Source organism: Natator depressus, chromosome 5 (genome assembly GCF_965152275.1).
Source record: "Natator depressus isolate rNatDep1 chromosome 5, rNatDep2.hap1, whole genome shotgun sequence".
Lineage (NCBI taxonomy): Eukaryota > Metazoa > Chordata > Testudines > Cheloniidae > Natator > Natator depressus.
This window is the reverse complement of record NC_134238.1, coordinates 2,767,595-2,789,278: the sequence shown is the minus strand read 5'-3', so window position 1 is coordinate 2,789,278 and position 21,684 is coordinate 2,767,595. Positions and strand designations below refer to the sequence as shown.

The following is a 21,684-nucleotide window of genomic DNA, read 5'->3' as shown; positions in this document are numbered from 1 at the left end:
TTCTCTTCCGCAGACTAAACAATCCCAGCTCCCTCAGCCTCTCTTCATAAGTCATGTGCTCTAGACCCCTAATCATTTTTGTTGCCCTTCGCTGGACTCTCTCCAATTTATCCACATCCTTCTTGTAGTGTGGGGCCCAAAACTGGACACAGTACTCCAGATGAGGCCTCACCAGTGTCGAATAGAGGGGAACGATCACGTCCCTCGATCTGCTCGCTATGCCCCTACTTATACATCCCAAAATGCCATTGGCCTTCTTGGCAACAAGGGCACACTGTTGACTCATATCCAGCTTCTCGTCCACTGTCACCCCTAGGTCCTTTTCCGCAGAACTGCTGCCTAGCCATTCGGTCCCTAGTCTGTAGCGGTGCATTGGATTCTTCCATCCTAAGTGCAGGACCCTGCACTTATCCTTATTGAACCTCATCAGATTTCTTTTGGCCCAATCCTCCAATTTGTCTAGGTCCTTCTGTATCCTATCCCTCCCCTCCAGTGTATCTACCACTCCTCCCAGTTTAGTATCATCCGCAAATTTGCTGAGAGTGCAATCCACACCATCCTCCAGTGTGCCTCCCAGAGTGGGACTGGGAGTTGTTCATCACCAACTTGAGACCATTACTCCTTGTTCTGTCATCTGCCACCACTGAGAACAGTCTAGATCCATCCTCTTTGGAACCCCCCTTCAGGTAGTTGAAGGCTGCTATCAAATCCCCCCTCACTCTTCTCTTCTGCAGACTCAATAACCCCAGTTCCCTCAGCCTCTCCTCATAAGTCATGTGCCCCAGCCCCCTGATCATTTTCATTACCCTCCGCTGGACTCTCTCCAATTTTTCCACATCCTTCTTGTAGTGTGGGGCCCAAAACTGGACACAGTACTGCAGATGAGGCTTCACCAATGTCGAATAGAGGGGAACGATCACGTCCCTCGATCTGCTGGCTATGCCCCTACTTATACATCCCAAAATGCCATTGGCCTTCTTGGCAACAAGGGCACACTGCTGACTCATATCCAGCTTCTCGTCCATTGTAATCCCCAGGGCCTTTTCTGCAGATCTGCCTCTTAGCCAGTCAGTGAAGGAGGCGCACTGACAGCACTGGGAACGGTCTGTTTAGCCACAGAACGAGAGGCAAGGCACGCTTCCCCGGCGCTCACCCTGCCGATGTGCCTCCCAGAGTGGGACTGGGAGTTGTTCATCACCACTCCAGCCCTTAGCCTTGACACGTCCCTGCTAGGAACTGTGATGAGCCCATCATGCTCAGATCCCACGGGCCACTGGCAGATGGGCCTGGTGCTGGGACTCAAACCAATACCCCAGATGGGAAGAGGTTCCACAGCGGATGCCCTGAGCAGCTCATTGGTTGCAAATTAAAAAAAAAAGACAGAGGAGGGTTCTCCCCTGCAGCCAGCTCCCAATGAGCACTGCTGTGTAAAAGCCCCCATGGCCCCAGTGTCTTTCAGTTGCCCAGAGCAAGGCACAGACACAGCCTCCCTGCAGCTCCCCAGGTGGCTGGGTAAGAAGGGATTTGCCTGCCTCAGCCTCCATTGAATTGAGCAGAGGTGGCAGAGAGGTGGGACAGCGCGGGCCCGATCTGAGACGCTCCCAGGCCATGAGTCACATGAAAATGGGGGAACTTCCCAGGGATCCGAGGGGGTGACTCCCCTCCTGGAGGCCAGGGGATTTCCCAGGAGAAGGATGTCTTCCACGGCAGCTCTGGGGGCTGCAAAGTGATTTAGACACCAGGACCCAGAGCCAAGAGCAGGACTTCCCTGGATCACTGCACTGGCAGGGAGGGGCCAGCTGGCCACATCCAATCCCAAGCAGCCATCTGGGCTAGTGACATCCCCCAGCTGCTGCAGTGCCACACTGGCACCTGGAGAAGGCCCCTGCATGTGCTCCAGAACCAGCCAGCAGCTCCATCCAGCTCAGGGAGAGCTGCTGGGTCCAGGGATGCGGGGATCCCGAGCGAACATTGCATGCTGGGATTTGTAGTCCCTGCGGCTCTTCCCTCCACATTCCTGTAGCCATTCCCCACCCTGGACACCGCAGCTGGGCCCGGGCGAGGACAAGTCTCCAAGCTGTCTGTGCAGCCGAACGGCTGCTCCAGCACATCCCACAGGCCACTCCTGGCTGAGCCCTGGCATGGCACCATCAGCGGGGGGGCCATAGAGAAACCTGGCCACATCCTCACCCTGAAAGGATAGCATGGCCCCTCGGCCCCCTCGTACAGCAGCTACCTACACTAGGCGAGCTCTCCCAGGGAGCTGCTAGCAACTCTCCGTGCGACGGGAACAGGGTCGGTCTAGCACTCTGCCCATGAGACGCCGGGTTAGCTCTGCACGGCTAGGGCTAGAATGGCTCAGGGAGGTCCCAGATGCCACGGTGATGGGGCCCTTGTCTGCAGCTGGCATGAGCTGCCCAGAGCTGGCCGCTCCACCCCAGAGTCCACGGTGGTCCAAGAGGAGGGCGATCTCGGGCTCGTCACAGCATGGCACTTCCCCCAGGGATTTCCTCTCCGCCCTGGTCTCCACCAGGGATCCCCTGCTGTGTGAGGAGCCCAGGCTCCAAGCCCCCAGCACAGCTGGTGATGGACCAGAGGAGGAAGCTGCACAGGACATGGCTTGGAGTCTGGAGCAAGCCCAGGAGGGGCGGATGAGATGTAATGCCTCCCCAGTGAGTGTCGCCAACTGGGGCAGCAGGGTCTGCTGGGAGCCGCCCCCCACCATGGCAGCGCCAGGCCGAGGGCTGGGTCTCTGTGTCGCCATGGTGTCATGCCAATGTCGCCACGTTGGGGGGCCTGGGGCTCACTGGCACGCTAATTACCCCAGTAGTTCGACTCCCGGGCCAGGCCTGTACTCTGGCCTCGTGCCACTGGCGGGAGGAGGAAGTCAGAGGGGCCCCACGCTGCCTGGCTGGTTACTTGCCAGGTGCCCAAGGACAGCACCTGACAGGTGCAGGTGGCAGAGACGTGCTGGGCAGGGACTCCAGACCCTGACCCGTGAGGAGCCGGTACCGACCCAATGCCCTCCGTCTGGGGCAGCTGGTATTAGTGCCAGCTCCCTGCCCCCACTGGGGTCATTCTGACCCTCCTGGCCTCTCCCCGCAGCAGAGGAAGCTGGAGTCCAGCAGGCGGGCGGAGGGGAGTTCACGGAGAGCGCCAGGTCAGGCTGGGCTGGCGGGCATCTCTTTTGCCCTCCCCACAGCGATCTCCCTGAGCCTTCCTGCTCTCGGTTCGGTCACAGGAGACCCAGAGCTGGGGAAGGCAACGCTGTGGCAGGGAACGGACCAGAACATTCGGGACCTCGAGAGCAGATGCCCTAGTGAGACCATGCAGGGCTCAGGAACGAGAGTCCGGGAAAGGGAGAGGGGATATAACGTAACGGACGGTGAAGAGGAGGCCCTGTCTGGGTCCCTTCAGCCCACCCCATAAGGTAGGAACAGGGAAAGATGCAACCCGGGAGAGGCAGGAGGAGGAGGAGAAAGAAGGCTCAGAAGCCCAGTGGAGAAGGGGAGAGATGATGGGATCAGAGCCCGGGCTGGCCACCCACCTTGCTTTCTCTGGGATCTTTCCTTGGTGCCCATCACCATAGCATCTGAGGCCGTTATCGTCGCTGTATAGCGCTGAGTACTGGGGGCACAGGCGCCTTGGAAATGTCCGAGACAGAGAATGAGAAGCGGGCAGGCAATGACATCGGACAGCAGCAAACCTGAAATGGATAGAAGGATAAACACTGTTGCACAGAGCGCGATGAACCTGTGCAACTCCCTGCTGCAGGGAACTGCCGAGGCAAATCGCTCCATGAGAGCCCAAAAAGGGTCAAACTACGAGCCCTGAAAGCAGCCCCTTAGGGAAGCCAGAGTCCGGGTCCAGTTCCAAACCTTGAGCTGGTGCCTATTCCTATAGCAGCTGAACCAACAGCCTGGCTACGAACACCCCTAAAGTGAGCAGCAGCGGCAATCTAGCTCCGGAACGAACCCTGCAGGTCCAGCCCATCTTCAGAGTGGATGTTTGTGTGCCTAGAAACGGAGTCTGCAATTATCCTAGCTAGGATCAAGTTATAAGGGCAGTCAGTCCTCATGCTGCAGGGCCCAAGCAGCCAGGGTCAGGAGGAAACGCCCTTGCACACACATGCACGGGTGCATAAAAGCATGCACACGCACGCACACTCACAGACACACACGTACCCCTATGCCATGGCCCAGTAGGGTCAGTGCAGCACAGGAGCTGTTTGCCTTCATCCGCAGCATCTAACATTGGCCCCCGGTGGAGCCGGGACATGGGAGCAGACGGCCCCTGACGCTGCCTGGCTTCCCCAAGTGGTGTCGCTGTCCGCGGTCCTGTGCGGAGGTCCTGGCAGCTCTCAGGGTTCAGCAGGGGGAATGCCACCCTTTCGGGCCATGCAGTGCAGGGTGTCGCCTCTCCCATGGGGCAAGGTGCCCTCAGACAGCCTAGGCCCCACCTGGGCACCTCTCGCCTCCCCTGGCAGGGGGGCTGGGCGCTGCTCTGGGAGGATGCACCGTGGAGCACAGAATAACTGAAATGTCAGGCCAGAAGGGCCATCGAGAAGCTGTCAAGTGCAGCCCCCAGGGAAACCTCGTCCCGCCCTGACGGGGGTCCCCCAGCCCTTTGCTGCATCAGAGGCCAGTGCGAGAAGCCAGGGAGCTGTTACAGAGGAAGGAGAGCGCCCCCTGCAGTGCAAGGACACCACTGCCATTACAGCCACCCTGATGGGCCCACGCAGGTGGCTCTCCCGGCTGCAGAAGGGCCTGGGTTTCTGAGGCTCCCATGCCAGCCTGTCTCCCTGGGGTGCTGGCGGGGGCTCTTGGGAGCTGTCCCGTTGCCCCACAGGCAAGGGTAGGCCTTAGACGTACAGAGCGATGCCCCAGCCAATGCGCCATCCCTGGCTCCCAGAGGGGCACCGCTGTGGAGAGGCCAAGGAGCAAATGGGGACTAAGCCCCCCTCGCATGCTAGCCATGGTCTCTGCAGAAGAGGGGCGAGCGGGGCTGGCTGAGGCCCAGTCAGGGGCTGGGAGGGCAGCTGTCTGTGCGTCAGGGGGCGCACTGTGTGCCGTTGTGAGCCTCCCCCAGCCCCTCGCTGGCACTGCTCTCCCAGGGCTGCCAGCGTTACCCCTCCAGTCACCCAACCCGGCCCCCACCAGGATCGCAGGCTGCTGGCACCGGGCATCCCACAGGGCAGCACACTGAGTTTCCTGGGCATCACATTTCTTAGGGCAACAGGCAGCTCAGGGTGCTCTCCCGCTAACACCGGCCAGCTCCGGAGGTCTACGCGCCGTTCGTGATCACAGCGAGTGCACTGGGGGTGCCCCCTAGGGGTAGGGCTTGGCTTGCTGCTGCCAGGCTGGGCGTGCAGGGTAGGCCCGGGTTGACTAGTGTGCTGACACGTTATAGCTCCATCCCTCCCTCACTCCCTCCCTGGGCGGCGCAGCCGTGCTTCATCCCCAACGTGCCCCTGACTCCGGGGCTGCAGGACCAAGCCGCTGGGTGCCGGCAGACCCCTCTGGAGCTGGCATTGGGCCCAGCCCGTGGCGGAGAGTCACTGTGCAAACGTTGCTGCCATCCTGCGTTTGGCACAGCCGTGCACCCTCACGGCCCTGCGCGCTCAGGCAGCATCCCCCAACGCGGGCGGAGATCCTGGCCCCACTGCATGGGCCGAAGGGAAGGGGTCACCCCCTACTTGCAAGGAAACGATCCTGGGTGCATCCGGCTCAGTGTCCGAGCAGAGCTCGCACAGGACGGGGGTTCATTGGTGGCTGCTCCAGACCAGCACAGCCCACTAGGGAACAGGACGACGGGCTCCTTACCCGCCCGGCTCGAACATGTAGGGGAAATGCTGCGTGAGCACAGGGGACGGCCACTTGCCGGACACGTGCTGGGGCTCTCCTGCTGCCAGGGCTAAAACACCCTGGGCTTTATTAACATTACAGACGACAGTTTCCTAACTCCGTGTTGCATAGGAGGTGCGGCATTTGGGAACTCCATTCCTTCCCTGGAGCATTCCCGAGAGGGCATGGGACAATTGCTCCTCCCCTCCACACCCAAGACCTCGGCACGTGGAGTTCCACAGGTTCCCTGTCCCCTCGCGCCTGCCAGGGCAAGGAGGGGGATCCAGCAGCGGTGGACACTCAGCTCCCTGGGATGCCTGGCCCAGTGCCCAGGGCTATGGATGAGCGAGCTCAGCACACGTCAGACTGATACACCGCTGGCAGGAGCAGCGGGAACATTTGGCAAGGATGATTTCTCCCCCTTTCGCCACGGAAGCCTGCCTTTTGTTACCACCATTGGCTATCAGACCCCCTGGTGCTGCTGCACAGTCCCATAGCAGCAGTGTACGGGATAGGAAGTTCTGACCATCTCTCTCGGCTGCAGCCCTTCATCCCCGTCAGGCCCTTTGCCATCCCAACGTGCTGGATAGGGGTCTCCACTGCAGGGCGCCCAGAAAGCAGAGCTGGGACAGAAGGTGGTAGTCTGCTTGGGGAGCGGCACTGTGGGGCAGGAGCACATGATGCCAGCGCCCCAGGGGCTTCGCTGTTGCCTCCTCGTCTCTCGCATGGAGCTTCAGGTGCTGGTTTTGACCCATCTGGGCCTGCATGGCTCAGAGCCGCCCGTCTCCCAGCTGCTGCACTGCAGTGCAAGTCTCCGCAATGGAAAAGGTCAAGAGGCTGGCAGAGCTTTGTGAGAGGGGCCTCCTGCTCAGAGCTCGCTTCTCCCCATTGTCGGAAATAGGCCCAGTATGCGCCTGCAGGACACGCCACGAGCCCTAGCTAGTCACCGGAGCGAGGATGGGGGAAGAGGCCTTTGGTTTTAGCCTTCCTCAGCAGCCATTACGAGCAGCAGTCGTTTGCTGACACAGGGCACTTTGTAGTGCACTGTCCCCATGGGAGGCCAACATTCCCCTGCAGCTCTCACAGGAAAACAGCGGCAGAGAGGTGATGCATCCAGACTGGGAACACCCGACTCGCAGCCTGTTGCTTTAGCCAGGACACTCCACCTTCACCTATTCAAGACAAAGTTTAAGAAGGGCCCAAATGGATCCTAGTGAGGATGGGGCCTGTCAGCCTGCAACGGACCCTGCACCTACCAGCTGGGCTTCTCCCCAGTTCCCAGAGCCTCTCCCGCAGAGTGGGAGGACCCATCACTTTTATGCCCTTGCACTGCAGGCACCTGGCCTTATTTTCCCCTCTTGGGACTGAGCTACAAAGCAGGGGAAGGGGGAGAACCTTCCCTGTGACTTCCCAGGATCTCAGCCCTGTGCAAAAGGACGGTGGGTGAGCATCAGAGGAAATGGCCCTTTTCTCCAGGGGAGGGGTTTACAGTCTCCCTTCACAGGCACTCCCAGGGCAGGACGTGCAACCGACTGACTGGAGTCCCTAATAGCACATGCACCAGCCCACCAAAGCAGCTCAGTAGTTCTCCCCCGACCCCCATTGGATCATCAGATGGGAACAGTCCCCCCCGTGCCAGAGACCAGGCTGAAATTTGCTGCCTGATGCCAGCCAGAGCACTTCCTGCCAGCCTGTCCAGCACCCACTGCTATTTATTCAGCTATAAGCATAAATCTGGGCACAGCTGTGAGGAAGCTGACCGTGAGCCCCACACTGGTACAGCAGCAGGTATCTGCAGTTACGCAAGGGAGATTTCATTACAGTGGCACCAGCAGCATGCCCATCATTGGGATCATGTAAACTCACATGCCACTAGCCGCACCACACTGGAATTGGAAGAGGTACAAAAAAGGGCAACAAAAATGATCCGGGAAGTGGAACACCTTCCACATGCAGAGAGATCAGTCAGACTGGGACTGTTCAGCTTGGAAAAGAGACGACTAAGGGGGGATGTGACAGAGGTCTATAAAATCATGACTGGTGTGGAGAAAGTAAATCAGGAAGTGTTATTTACTCCTCCTCCTATCACAAGAACTAAGGGTCACCCAATGAAATGAACAGGCCGCAGGTTTAAAACAAACAAAAGGAAGTATTTCTTCACACAACACACAGCCAACCCGTGGAACTCTTTGCCAGAGGATGTTGAAGGTCAAGACTATAACAGGGTTCAAAGAAGAGCTAGATAAGTTCATGGAGGATAGGTCCATCAATGACTATTAGCCAGGATGGGCAGGGATGGTGCCCCTAGCCTCTGTTTGCTAGACGCTGGGAATGGGCGGCAGGGGATGGATCACTTGAGGATTCCCTGTTCTGTTCATTCCCTCTGGGGCACCTGGCATTGGCCACTGTCAGAAGACAGGATACAGGGCTAGATTGAGCATTGGTCTGATCCAGTATGGCCGTTCTTATGTTTTTACCATAACTCCAGAAGTTAGCAAAGAACAGCAAGTGAGCCACAATGCAGTTAATGTCTGAGGATTTTATTCTGGTCCACAAGTAAGTTTAACAGAGCCGTGTTTCCATCACATCCCAAACAGTGAGCTGAGCCGGGAGTTTTAAATTAGAAGTCAAAGTTATTTCATGGAAGTGCAAGTCAGGAGGAGCGCAGACAGTCGAGTTCTAACAGGACGCCAGTCATCTGGCTTCATTTTTAAGAAAGTCGGGGAGGGCAAAGTGCAGCCCATGGGCCAAAAGTGGTATGCCATCGCTGGAAGCCACCTTCATCTTCACTATGTAGGTGCAGCCCCCTGAAACGACAAGTCCCAGCCCGCAGCACTCTGCTCCAAGCGGCCAGGCCAGAGCACTGCACGCTGGCACCTGTGGTACCAGTTCAGCGGCAATCCTCCCCAGTTCACCCAAGCTTGGGGCTGCAGGCTGCATTTCTCCTGGCAATACATCGCTGCCATCACTCTGCCATAGGCTTCACCTGTTTGGCCGCTTCCAGCTGCGTCAGCATTTCATCCCACTGGACAAACTGCTTAGACAGAAGCAGAGTCTGAAAAAGGCTTTTAAGGAAGAAGTGGTAGAACATGGCAAAGAATGTGGCAGCAAAGCCGAGGCTCCATGGTCCCGGAGAATGAACCCAGGAGACTCTCAGAAGCCAGACTGAGCCCTGCCGCTCTGTCGGACACCTGATTTGTACAGAAGTGAACACAACAGGTCTGGGGCCTCCGCCTCTACCCTGTGACGGGTAACAGTGGAGTCTGGGCTCATGCACTAGGCAAGTAGAGAGCAAGCGATCAGATTCAAGCCCAGGGAAGCACTGTGCTGATCCTAAGGAGTCTCTCCCAGAGCTGGGATTTCAAGAGGCCCAAGACGACAGTGGGGCTTAGTACAGAGTCAGAACAGCCCACCTGATGCCCTGGAACTCCATGGCCTGCTCTCTATCCTGCCACACCACAGGAAGGAGGCCTAGAGCCTTCATTTGGGATCCACACTTCTCACTCTGAAAGTAGCAGAGCCAGGAAGTCTAATGTAGCTCAGGCAGGTGCTCTCAGTGATCAGCAGTCCAAGCGACCCACCTGCTGACAGCTGCCCGTCCAGGATGGGCAGCCCTTGTGAGGTCATCAGGGCTCCTAGCCCAGTGTGAGCTTCTAGAGCTCCTCTCAGTGAAGGGGAGATCTAGATGCTCACTCACTGGGCTAGCTGGACCCTCAGGGCAGTATGAGCAGTTGGGTTCTCTGTCTGGTAACATGACACAGCGCTGTGTGTCACACACCGAACAGAGGATGCGCCATAGGGGACAGTACGATACGCAGACAGCTCTCCCTTTTCAAAAGCCAGGGGCTAGAACAGTCGGCTACCCAAGATATCCGACCAGCTGAAGAATCCTTAGAACGTCGTTCTGCCACTTAGTACAGCTATTTTCAGATTAACAATTGTCCTGGCTGGGCTGTGCCCGGGGTTAAAGGATACCATCTTATTGTAGTCTTCTAGGAGCACCCTGACGTTTTCAGTTACTGCTTCACACTGGTCCTGCAACAGGAGGAGAGCGTTCAGTGAGCAGGCAATAAGTGACATCCTGATCTGGATACAGCACTTTCCAGCTCCAAAGCACTTCCAAGCATTTATCCTCCCAGCCCCCTGGGAGGAAGGTAACCATCCTAGGGAAACTGAGGCAGGGGGGAGGGAAGGGGAAGAGCCTCAGCCCAGGTCAGTGCCTGGCTTAGCATCTGGCCGTTCCAGGCTGTGATCAGGGGTTACTGCGGGAAAAGGACACTCAGATGAGGTGCAGGAAACCCCAAAGCACAGGAGCTGGCAGTACTGGACCGTCAATGGCAACATCTACGCTAATGGAGAGATAAGGCTGCTGGGTGGACGTCATCCTTTGCAGAACACGGAGCTGAGCAAAACCCAAGCTTCTGAACCCCAGGCAATGCTCAGGTTGCGCAGGCAACAACCTTAGCTCTGCCCCTTCCAGCAATGTCCCAGTACCACACACACATTCTGGGGGACCACCCAGACCAGTAAGGGGTTGTCACCGCCTGCCTGTAACTTTGGGGGCCTTCTGGCTGTGCTGCTGTGGCTCAGAGCCCTGACACCACTAGCCAGCCTACAAGCATAAGGTTCTCAACCCTGGCTTCCACCCACCTAGTACTCCCTGCAGGGTGATCCACTAGCCCTTCTGGTCCCGAGCTGCCCCCACCCCGCAAATCCATCTCCTTGAGTTCTTAACTACCAGACACACAGACTTTTCCCCTCTGGTTTGTCACCCCCGAAGGAGTGAAACCTGCCCCCAGTTATCACTTCACTTTGGTGCACACACTCCCCACAGTCTGCATACCAGACACCTGCTTGGGGTAAAAGCAAACAGAATTTCACAGAAAATGCAGTTCCAAAGATGCAATAGTGAGGAAAAGCAAAGTTAGACAGAAAAGAGACAGATGCCATCTGAGGCTTCACTTCTGTATTAGCTAAATTCTAGGGATGTCGATTAATCGCAGTTAACTCACACGATTAACTCAAAAATTAATCGCGATTAATCACTGTTAAACAATAGAATATCAATTGAAATTTAATATTTTTGGATGGGTTTCTACATTTTCAAATATATCGATTTCAATGACAACAGAATACAAAGTGCACAGTGCTCACTTTTATTATTTTTTATTACAAATATTTGTACTGTAAAAATGATGAACAAAAGAAATCGTATTTTTCAATTCGCCTCATACAAGTACTATAATGCAACCTCTTTATCATGAAAGTGCAACTTACAAATGTGGGGGGTTTTTTGTTACACAACTGCACCCAAAAACGAAACAACGCAGGCTCTAAAGTTTTTTTTACAAGTCCACTCAGTCCTATTTCTTGTTCAGCCAGTCGCTCGGACGAACAAGTCTGTTTACATTTACGGGCGATCATGCTGCCCGCTTCTTAATTACAATGTCATCTGAAAGTGAGAACTGGTGTTTGCATGGCACTTTTGTAGCTGGCGTCACAAGATATGTACATGCCAGTTGCGCTAAAGTTTGATATGCCTCGTCATGCTTCAGCCATCATTCCAGAGGACATGCATCCATGCTGATGACACTCGTTGAAAAAATAATGTGTTAATTAAATTTGTGACTGTACTCCTTGGGGAAGAATTGTACGTCTCCTGCTCTGCTTTACCCACATTCTGCCATATGTTTCATGTTATAGCAGTCTTGGATGATGACCCAGCACATGTTCACTTTCACTGCAAATCTGACAAAATGCAAAGAAGGTACCAATGTGAAATTTCTAAAGATAGCTACAGCACTCGACCCAAGATTTAAGAATCTGAAGTGCCTTCCAAAATTGAGAGGGACGAGGTGTGGAGCATGCTTTCAGAAGTCTTAAAAGAGCAACACTCTGATGTGGAAACTGCAGAACCCAAACCACCAAACACGAAAATCAACCTTCTGTTGGTGGCATCTGACTCAGATGATGAAAATGAACACGCATCGGTCCGCACTGCTTTGGATAGTTATCGAGCAGAACCCATCATCAGCATGAATGCATGTCCCCTGGAATAGTGGTTGAAGCAGTAAGGGACATATGAATCTTTAGCACATATGGCATGTAAATATCTTGCAAGGCAGACAGCATTATCTCCTGCAAATGTAAACAAACTTGTTTGTCCGAGTGATTGGTGGAACAAGAAGTAGGACTGATGGGACTTGTGGGTTCTAAAGTTTTACACTGTTTTATTTTTGAAGGCAGGTTTTTTTGTACATAATTCTACATTTGTAAGTTCAACTTTCATGATAAAGAGATTGCACTACAGTGCTTGCGTTAGGTGAATTGAAAAATATTTGGTTTTTACAGTGCAAAAATTTGTAATAAAAATATAAAGTGAGCACTGTACACTTTGCATTGTGTTGTAATTGAAATATATTTGAAAATGTAGAAAACATCCAAAAATATTTAAATAAATGGTATTTTATTGTTTAATAGTGTGATTAATTGTGATTAATTTTTTAATCGCTTGACAGCCCTACTAAATTCCCTTTTCTAGTACAAGTTACCGTGTCCTCAAGAGGATCCAGTCTCGTACAGACAGCATCTGCTCAGATGCTGGCCCGTGGTTTCTGGATAACCTTCACTTCAAACCCTCTTCCCTTTCAACAGGGTGTGGGGGGGGGGTTCCCCCCCACTCGCTCAGACTCTAGTAATAATTTATGGCTACACAGCAGAGCAGCGGTGAGAAGGGTGGGGGACCTCCCCCCTCTTCTATAGGGCTGGTCTGCACTTGAAACGTTACAGCTGTACACGGAAATGCTACAGCTGCAGATGCGACCTATGCTGATGGGAGAGGTTCTCCCATTGGCGTAGGTAATCCACGTCCCTGGGAAGCTGTAGATAGGTCACTGACCTAGCACTGTCTAGACTGGGGGTTATGTCGGCTTCACTACACCGTTCCTGTTTAGTGTAGACCAGGCCTTAGTTTTTCAAGACCTAAGGATCTCTTTTCAGTTTTTAATGTCTTTCCATTAAACGTAATACTCCCCGTTGTCTTTCCCTAGGTTGTACAGTGCTAGATCCTTGCAGTTAGTTTTGCAAACAGCTAGCCTGTAACCCTCCCTGCCTGACTACTTCACCTCCGGTTGTGAGGTGACGCTGCAGGTGCATCCTAGGGCTTGTCTACACCTGAAATGCTACAGTAGCACAGCTGCAGCATGGACAGTGCCTATGCTAATGGAAGGGGCTAGGTCAGCTTAACAACTTCACACAGGGGTACGGATTTTCACACCCTCAGTGGCGTAAGATGGGCTGACCTAACTCTTTAGTGCAGGCCAGGCCCTAGTTACAGTTACACTGTTCTACACACACAAAACCATTACATGTGTACATATCACCTCATGACCATCATGTTCAGACCATCACAAGCTTCCATAAAAGACCTTACTTGACACACATTTCTCACAGTAACACTGTATACAACCAGTTGATTCACTTGCTTATTCTTTGGGGTTCTGTTCTCTCCTGGGGGGCCTGGACCTTGATGGTCACAAAAAGCCCATTTACTCTTACCCACAGGATGCCATCTAGCAATACTGAAGGAGAAAAAGGCTGCCCCATGTCACCTTCCCTCTCCTCTTTTCAAGCAATGCCTCAATAGCACACACTCATACTGGCCCTTGGCACTGTAAGATTCCAGAGGTTCCAGATCCTGACGTACACTCACACACTTAGACCTGGTCTACACTAGAAAATTAGGTTGATTTAACTACATTGCTCAGGGATGAGAAAAATCCACCTCCGAGTGATGCAGTTCAGCTGACCTAACCTGCAGCGTAGCCAGCGCTAGGTCATCAGAATTCTTTCATCAACTGAGCTACTGCCTCTCGGGAGGTGGATTCCCTGTGCCAATGGGAGAACCCTTCCCGGCAGCGCAGGTCGTATCTACACCGAAGAACGACAGCAGCGCCTCTGCAGTGCTTCAAGTGCCAACAAGCCTTAGCCAGCTCCTCAAAAGAAGAGCACAAGTGTACAATTTAAGAACCACTTCTCAGCCTTTTACAACTCCCTTAAACCTACTCATCGGGGACCATCTCATTTCACTTATCCATCAAGAAAGCATTAGAACCTTCTCACTCCCCCTCACTGCTGACATCCTGTACTAGAAAAGCCCCTTGCCCTGCTATTGACATAACCTACACAATACAATTGTGCATAGAAATGATGTACACTGCATCCTGAAGGTACCCACGAACCTCTTCCCTTTGCTCACACGTATCAGAGGGTGCAAAACACAGATCTCCTCTTATCACAATCACAGCTCTGCCATGCACCTCAAAGGAATCTACACACATCCTCAGGCCCAGTTACTGTCCCCACCATTTTCTGAAGTTCCACCTCACGGTGATTGCAGCTGGAGTGCATCCAAATACTTCTCAGTAGCCACTGCCAGCTCCGGGGAACATCAGGAAGGTGGCGCGGGCAGCTTCTTTTGTCCTTTTAACAGTGTTTGATGGAATCCTGTGGTTGAGTGCGACTGGGCTGTAACACGAGGTGAAGCGCTCGTACATTTCAGCAGTTGTGGGGTTGGCAGAGTAAAGGTGTGTGTTCTAATGGGGTATATTGGGGCACTGCTGAAAGAGGGCAGAGCTAAGCCCACATGGGCACCTCCTGGTTTTCAGGCAGTGGAGTTTTGCTTGGCTTGCTGTTCTGCACGGGGATGACGGAATTCCCTCATGGTTTTAAACAAAAGGTAGGTTCTTGGTAGGACCTAGTGGTCTTTTAGGCAGTTGTAAGTATCACATCCTGCAATCAGCATTCTGAGCCAGCTGTCCCTGTCTCCCCTCAGCTCCACACACACCAGCTGCACCCCACCTCCCAAGCCATGCTCCTAACCCCTTCAAGGTGTTCCCTCCTCCAACCCAGCCCCCCCGACTAAACCAGGCCTCCTATCCAGGAACGCATCTCCCTGAAGGCTTCATTCCCTAGTCTACAAACACTTCTATTTCCATTACTTCCCCCGCCTATAACCCAGCTCACATGCAGCGCCTGGAGCAAAGGGCAACTACAGTACAGTGGGATAGGGTTGGGAGCACTGGCAGAGCTGGGGGGGGAGGGGGAGGCTGCAGGGCATTGGGGTGCACTGGCAAAGCAGTTAAGATAAACTGGCAGAGCTAGGGGGTGTTGTACCTCCTACACCTGATCCCCCCCCCCCCAACCTCTCTTGCCTCCCCTACCATCCATCACTATTTATTCCGCTCCCCATAACTCCCCCCACTGCAGCCCCAAACCCGTCTCCCTCTATTTCTCTACTGTCCCATCCCCAGACACCTCTCCCTTCCCAGGAAGCCTTCACCTGTCTAATTCCCCCCCAGACATACCCTACAAAATAAAATTTTCCCCCATGATTCACAAATTATAGCAACCTCCAGTCACTCAGTCCAAAACTACTTTTAACATAGGTGGGGGCTTGTGATGAATTTATCCTTCATTATGTTAACTGAAGGGTGAGTTCACAGCTGTCAACAGGCCTGAGATTCACCCGTTATTAGTATCGCTCTGTTTAACAGCACAAAGCAGCAAAAGAAAATTGGGGGGGGGGGGGTGCGGAGGCGGCTGTAATTCAGGAACCTCTCCATCAAATGACTCCAAATGTGTGTCACCACTTACCCTGCACCTTGCTGAGACACACCAAATTTCAGAGACATGGAACTAAGCATGTCATTTTTACAGGACTTGGAAAGGTCGACCTTCAAACAAATGTTGTGACACAACCTGAACTGTAAGTGGCGCTGCTGCACCACTATAATATTTGACTGCCTCCCTCTGGCTGCACCCTTTGTATATGGCTCATCTCCCCAAAGTGCAAGTGTTTTGGGACAGCGACCTTCGTGCACTCCGTACAGTTCCTACACAACAGGACCCGAGCGAGGCTGCCAGGTGCTGCTGTAACTACTAAAAAATCTACACTGCACTCGTGGCCACATGCCCCAACTGGGATCAGGGCCTTACTGGGCTAGACTGTCTACAGACACAGCCAGGGAATGACCCACCCAAGGAGCCTAAGACTGCAGAAGAGAGACACCCTAATGCGGAGGTACAGAACTGGGGGAAGAAGAGACAGAGGAGCTAGTAATAGGAACACAACAGGGTACAAGGATGAATGGTTTGGGGAGTAAGACACTGGTCTAGGACTCAGGAGCTCTGGATTCACTTCCCATCTCTGCCCCAAACATCCTGTGTGATGCTGGGCTGGTCACTTCACCTCTCTATGCCTGTTACCCTCTCTCTAATGTAGAAATGGTACTCCGTTAAATCCACTGCAGCTTTTAAAAAGCCACCCAAAGCTATTTGTACACTGAGCAGAGATCTCATCTGACTCCCGGCAAATTCCATGATTTGGACAAACTGAAAACAATATTGATAATTTTAACTAGAGTGGCTCTAGTCTGTGCTACTAATTACCCCATCCTTGCCCACGAATTACCCACGGTTAACAAAAGGCCCCATCCCTGCCCACTGAAGATTAACCATGATAAGTATTCACTCTACCTGCTGCTGTATGTGGATTTGAGCAAGTCGCTGCAGTTTGGCAGCATGGTCAGGAGCAGCTGCAAAGCACACAGAACAAAAGAACAAAAACTACTTAGTTTTTACATCCAGGAAATTGCAGTTACCAAAGTAGAGACGACTGTGTAAGAGCATATTTAAAATGTTTCTATTGGGATTAATTTAATACACTTCTTTGTCAGAGGAAGCACATTACAGCTCAGAATGCCCTGAAGAGAAATACTGCTCGCAACCATATCACCACTGGTTACTGCCACTTTACTGCAAAATAAGTGAAATGCCAACATTTCAGTTGTTTGTGTACACGCTGATCAGAACCAACTGAAAACAACTTTCCAAAGTCACCCCTCTGCTGCTTCTGGGGCTGTGAGATATGGGTCCCAAGCTGAGGATTAGATGTCCAAGAGACTTGTATGAAGCATGCAACTGGATTACTATATGTGAATATTACTGATAAGCAACTGCATGGAGACTAGAGAGACCTCACCATGCAAGGGGCAGGGATACTCAGTGAACAGGAAGCTACCCCTTAGAATGGAGACTTTCTACTGAGTTTTTCCCTATAAGATTCTAAGGATTCTCTAAAGTGTGTATCTGTTGGCCTCCATTTTCCCTCATAATTACACTGGCTCACTGGACCAGCATCTCAGGAATATTTAACAGTCCTGCCAGTATAACATGGCTCTGGGGTCACTGAAATTCATCCTTCCTGTACAGTGGGAGTATCGTAGCCAGGAGAATACATTCAAGCCCATGTTGCTGAAGAGGACAGCCATGCCACATTCTGCATTTGTTCTGCATGCTGCTGCACTGCTTTAGCCTTCTTAGACTGCAAACTCTTCAGAGCTGGAAACTCTTACAATGGTTTCCGGTTAGTTGAGGCAGACAGCTAGAGAACTTTTAAAAACAGCATTTCCACACTCTTCTCAGCACGAAGGGTAACGAAAGAGAGGCCACTGGTCTTCGCTAACAGCAGGACAGCAGCTATGAAAAGTTAGCTTGCAGATAAGCATGTGTTACCTTTGATGTGTGCACTGTCCAAGAACGGCTGGAGGTTGTTCACCTGTTCCAGAAGGGCGGCTTGGGAAAGAATAAACTGCTCCTCTGGTTTAAAAGACAGAGAAGGAGAAGTTTAAGTCAAACACTATTTCAGCTTTCCACAGATGAGAAAAAATAAGTTGATTAATTGGGCTGGTTCAGCTTCCCCTTCTCATAAGACAACCAAACCTACATGCAGCAGAAAGACTTCACCACAATGATACTGTGGGTTACTATCGCACCTTCCAACCAAGGATCTCTGTGCCTTTCGCAAACACCCCCCAGCCTTTTCTGGGGTAGCTATTATCAGATGGGGAAACAGAAGCTCAAAAGCAGCACACAGTACATAAAGGGAAGAACCAGGAGCAGAAGCCAGGATGTGCCTCACTAAGCTAGTGATGGAAAAGGCACATGCTCTTTCACTGGCTCAGTTGTTGAGCCCCATTAAAAGTCAACCTCGTGGCTCCGACTCTCCCTCACTTACACCAGTATGAATTGGGGAAAACGCCACTGGAGACAATGGATTTACACACGCCTACCACAAGAGAGGGGCAACTCAGGTCCCCCGTGAGAGAGCTGGGCAGGGCTACAAGCTCAAGGCATGACACCTTAATGCACATCACAGTGTATATACACTTAACTGCTGTTATGAAAAATATTGTTACAGCAACAGTTGCTAGACATAGGGTAGCAATTCCACACACCCCTTTCTCCCCAACACAAGCTCCTGCCCAAAGGCTAGACAGACTCAGAGGGAGTCAAGGTCACTCATGACTCATTCAGGGAAGGCCTTTGATAGCAAGAAAAGCACCCCTCATTCAGGACCAAGCTCCATGATGCCAGCTGCATTCCAAGTGCTTGCCAGGGACCCAGAGACTGGGGACTGAACCAGGCTTGTTCTTCTCTATACAATTCATACTGTAGTTTCTCCAGTTCTGATCTTTTACTGAAGCATTAGCCAGTTTACAGCGGAACACGAGATGCCAAGTGAGGCATTTCTGTCCTAAACCCGTGATTAAGAGATTAAAAGAACTGTATTCAATTAAAATCCCACCCCCCACCCCAACTTGTCTTGTGAGCTTTTGGGGAATGAGCATACTCCTTCCATTTCATGACGTACCTGCTAAGATGAACTGCAGTTTCATGGCATCGGGAACAGCCATTCGATCAATGTACTGAGGATCCAGATATTTTATTAAATCTTCAACTAAGATCAGAAGTAGGTTACAGGGAGGGAGAGAGAAGTGATTAGTTCTGGAAGTACTGCCTGTCACAATTTCCCACTTAGTAAAAGATTTTGTTAAGAAGAATCAGCAGCTACAGTATTTCTACAGCACCATGAACTTACACAGCATTTTATAGAACATCTGAAAGACACTCAGCCTCAAAGAGCTTACAAATCTGAGCTGGCTAACTGTATTAGATCACAATTCAGATGTACCAAGATGCAGAGACATCCTCAGTGGGGGATCGGAGAGGAATGGCTTTTGACTCAACAATACAAAGTCGCTGCTGCACCAAGCCTGTAAGTTTCCTTGTTTGATTTTATTTTAAAAGTGTGTACACACATGGCCCAAAGCCAATAGACACCCATTATTTACACAAGGTCCCACTAACCTGCTAAGTATCACATTAGCCAATTTTAAATTCAACCGCAGAAGTCACAGTTCATTCTTTAAATGGAAGGCACAGAGCGAGTGCTCCCTTTCCATCATGTGGCCTGCTACTTCTCCTGCCCTCTGAAATGTCTTTCCTTTACACATGCAAATCTTGCTTTCTGAAGCTGGCTGACGGTGTGCTGAAGTGGCACCAGTGTCCTCTCCAGGCACAGCATGCCCGTTTCAGCGACATCTCTCCTCTGATACAAAAATCCCAAGGTTGCTTGCAATCGGAGTTGTCCTTAATAGACCCAACAGGGAGAAATAAGCTCCAATGCCAGTGAGAAGTCAGAGCCCATAATTTTCTGCAGGTGGACATACACTGAATATGTACTACCCCTTGCTGATAACACCAGGCCTGATGGGCTGCAGATTTCTAGGAGGATCTGATCACAGAGGATATAGGTGTAGACTTCTTCTGGCACCAGTGAGTGCTCAACCCCCCTTCTGCCCCCAGCCCTGCCCTGACTCCACCCCCATTCCCCAAAGTCCCTACCCCAACTCAGCACCCTCCCTGCCCCTATTCCGAATCCTTCCCCAAATCCCTGCGCCTGCCTCTTCCCCGCCTCCTCCCCTGAGTGCACCATGTTCCCGCTCCTCCCCCCTCCCCTACAGCTGTTTGGCAGCAGTAAGCAGTGGGTGGTAGGCAGAAGAGCGGGACGGGGCATGCTCAGGGCAGGAGGCGGAGGAGATGGTGAGGCACAGAGCTTGGCTGCTCGTGGGTGTAGAGTACCCAGTAATTTTTCCACATGGGTGCTCCAGCCCCAGAGCATGCATGGGGTTGGTGCCTATGACAGTGGATAGCACACACACAGTCCTAGGGAAGGAATAAAGCTGAAACCTTAGGTTTTAGATCTCGGATACCGAAACACCTTACCCTCACCTCTCAAGAGGTACACTGCACTCAAGAGAGATGCCAGCTTGTCTACTCAGTCATAATTAGCTCCTTGGGAAGCAAATTAAGGTGGTTTTTAAACCCACTGCAAAACACACCTCAAATGATCTCAGACAGGCCACCCAACAAGACCACCACATAAAATACAATTTGGATCTAAATCCTGGGGGTAAAAAAACCACAACACACAAATGCTGGATGAATACTTACTTTTCTTATACAAAATTTTAATCCTCTCTCTTTTGCTTGCAATGTTCCCCAAAGCCACCTGAACTTTCACCAAACCATCTGCTGCCTAGAAGGTAAGAGATGGTATAAACCAAACAGGGATTAAGTGACACTTCTATGATCCCACAACTAAACTGTCAGGAACAGACCAGCAGTGACAGGAGAGAAAATATCTATTTAAAACGGATGAATGCATCCGATGAAGTGAGCTGTAGCTCACGAAAGCTTATGCTCATATAAATTGGTTAGTCTCTAAGGTGCCACAAGTCCTCCTTTTCTTTTTGCGAACAAAGACTAACACGGCTGCTGCTCTGAAACCTATTTAAAACGGTTTCAGTTACTAACATTCACAGGCAGCATATTTCAAGGAGCTGCCCGAATGGTCACGTGACGTTATGAGGGGCTGCTAAACAGAGCCCGTGTTGTACCCCAGAGGGGGCGGCAATTCAGAAGTAAATGAAGCAGCCCCGAGCCAGGCAGCCCGTCGGGGCACTGGGACAAAAGGTCCCGCACTAGTCCTGCCCGCCGTGCAGGGCCTGCCCCCCCGGCCCGGCCCGGCCCCCCCCGGCCCGGGAGCGCTCTGCCGGCCGGGGAGCATCGCTCGGGGCAGGAGTGGAGCGAGCAAGGCCGCTGGAGAAGAACCCGCAGCCGGGGGGGGGCGCATGGCCTCGCTGCTGAAGGAACCAACAGCCAAAGCTTGGCGCCCCCCCAGGCCCTATCCCCGCCCAGCCCCCCCCCAGGGCCGATTCCCGCCCCCCCCAAGAACCTCCCCCCCCGGGCCCAATCCCCGCCCCCCACGAGCCCCCCGGGCCCGATTCCCGCCCCCCCCCCAGAACCTCCCCCCCCAGGCCCAATCCCCGCCCCCCCCACGAGCCCCCCGGCGCTGCTGCCGGGCAATGCGGAGGCTGGAGCCACCCGCCCCTGGAGCGGCGCAAGGCCCCGAGCCGCAGGGGCCCTGGATGGTCCCCCGGTGGGGGGAGCCGCCCCCGCCTGGGCCCCGCTGCGGGGGTCACACACAGGCCGGGGGGCGGGTGCCGAGGGGCCCGCCCAGCCCCGCACCTTGCGCGGCCCCACCCGGGCCGCCCCGACCCCGAACACCCGCCGCTCCAGCGCCTCCACCCGGTCCTGCAGCGCCCCGACCGCCGCCATCTTGTCCACACCCGGCCGGCCGGAAGCGGGGGCGGCACTCCTCCGTGACAGGAGCCAATCGAAGGCAGCCTCTCCCGAACTCAGAGGCGAAGGCGGGGGCCAATGACCCGGAAGTGGTTAATTTAAAACGACTGAGTGTGGCCCCGGAGAGGCTATGTCCCCGCCCACCCCAGAGCGTTGCCATGGAGACGGTGTGTCCCGGCCCGTCACGTGGCAGGGCCAGGTCGCCGGCGCCGCTCAGGGCCCGGCGAAGCGCCCCAGGGGGCCGGGAGAGGGGCCTGAGCGATCGTGACCGGTGGGGAGAGGGCGAATCCGGAAG

At 53.3% G+C, this 21,684-nt stretch overlaps 1 protein-coding gene across 1 annotated transcript; it reads right to left on the bottom strand.

The window, feature by feature from the left end:
- Positions 1-8,362: 8,362 nt before the first annotated feature.
- LOC141988034 (dynactin subunit 3-like) lies at positions 8,363-21,423 on the bottom strand. Its single transcript, XM_074953860.1, has 7 exons — positions 21,276-21,423; positions 20,199-20,283; positions 18,556-18,642; positions 17,418-17,501; positions 16,380-16,438; positions 9,819-9,878; positions 8,363-8,898 (listed from the first exon to the last, which is right to left on the bottom strand). Exons 1-7 carry the CDS (start codon positions 21,363-21,365, stop codon positions 8,809-8,811), a joined length of 555 nt encoding a protein of 184 aa, XP_074809961.1. The 5' UTR covers positions 21,366-21,423; the 3' UTR covers positions 8,363-8,808.
- Between the last annotated feature and the right edge of the window lie 261 nt (positions 21,424-21,684).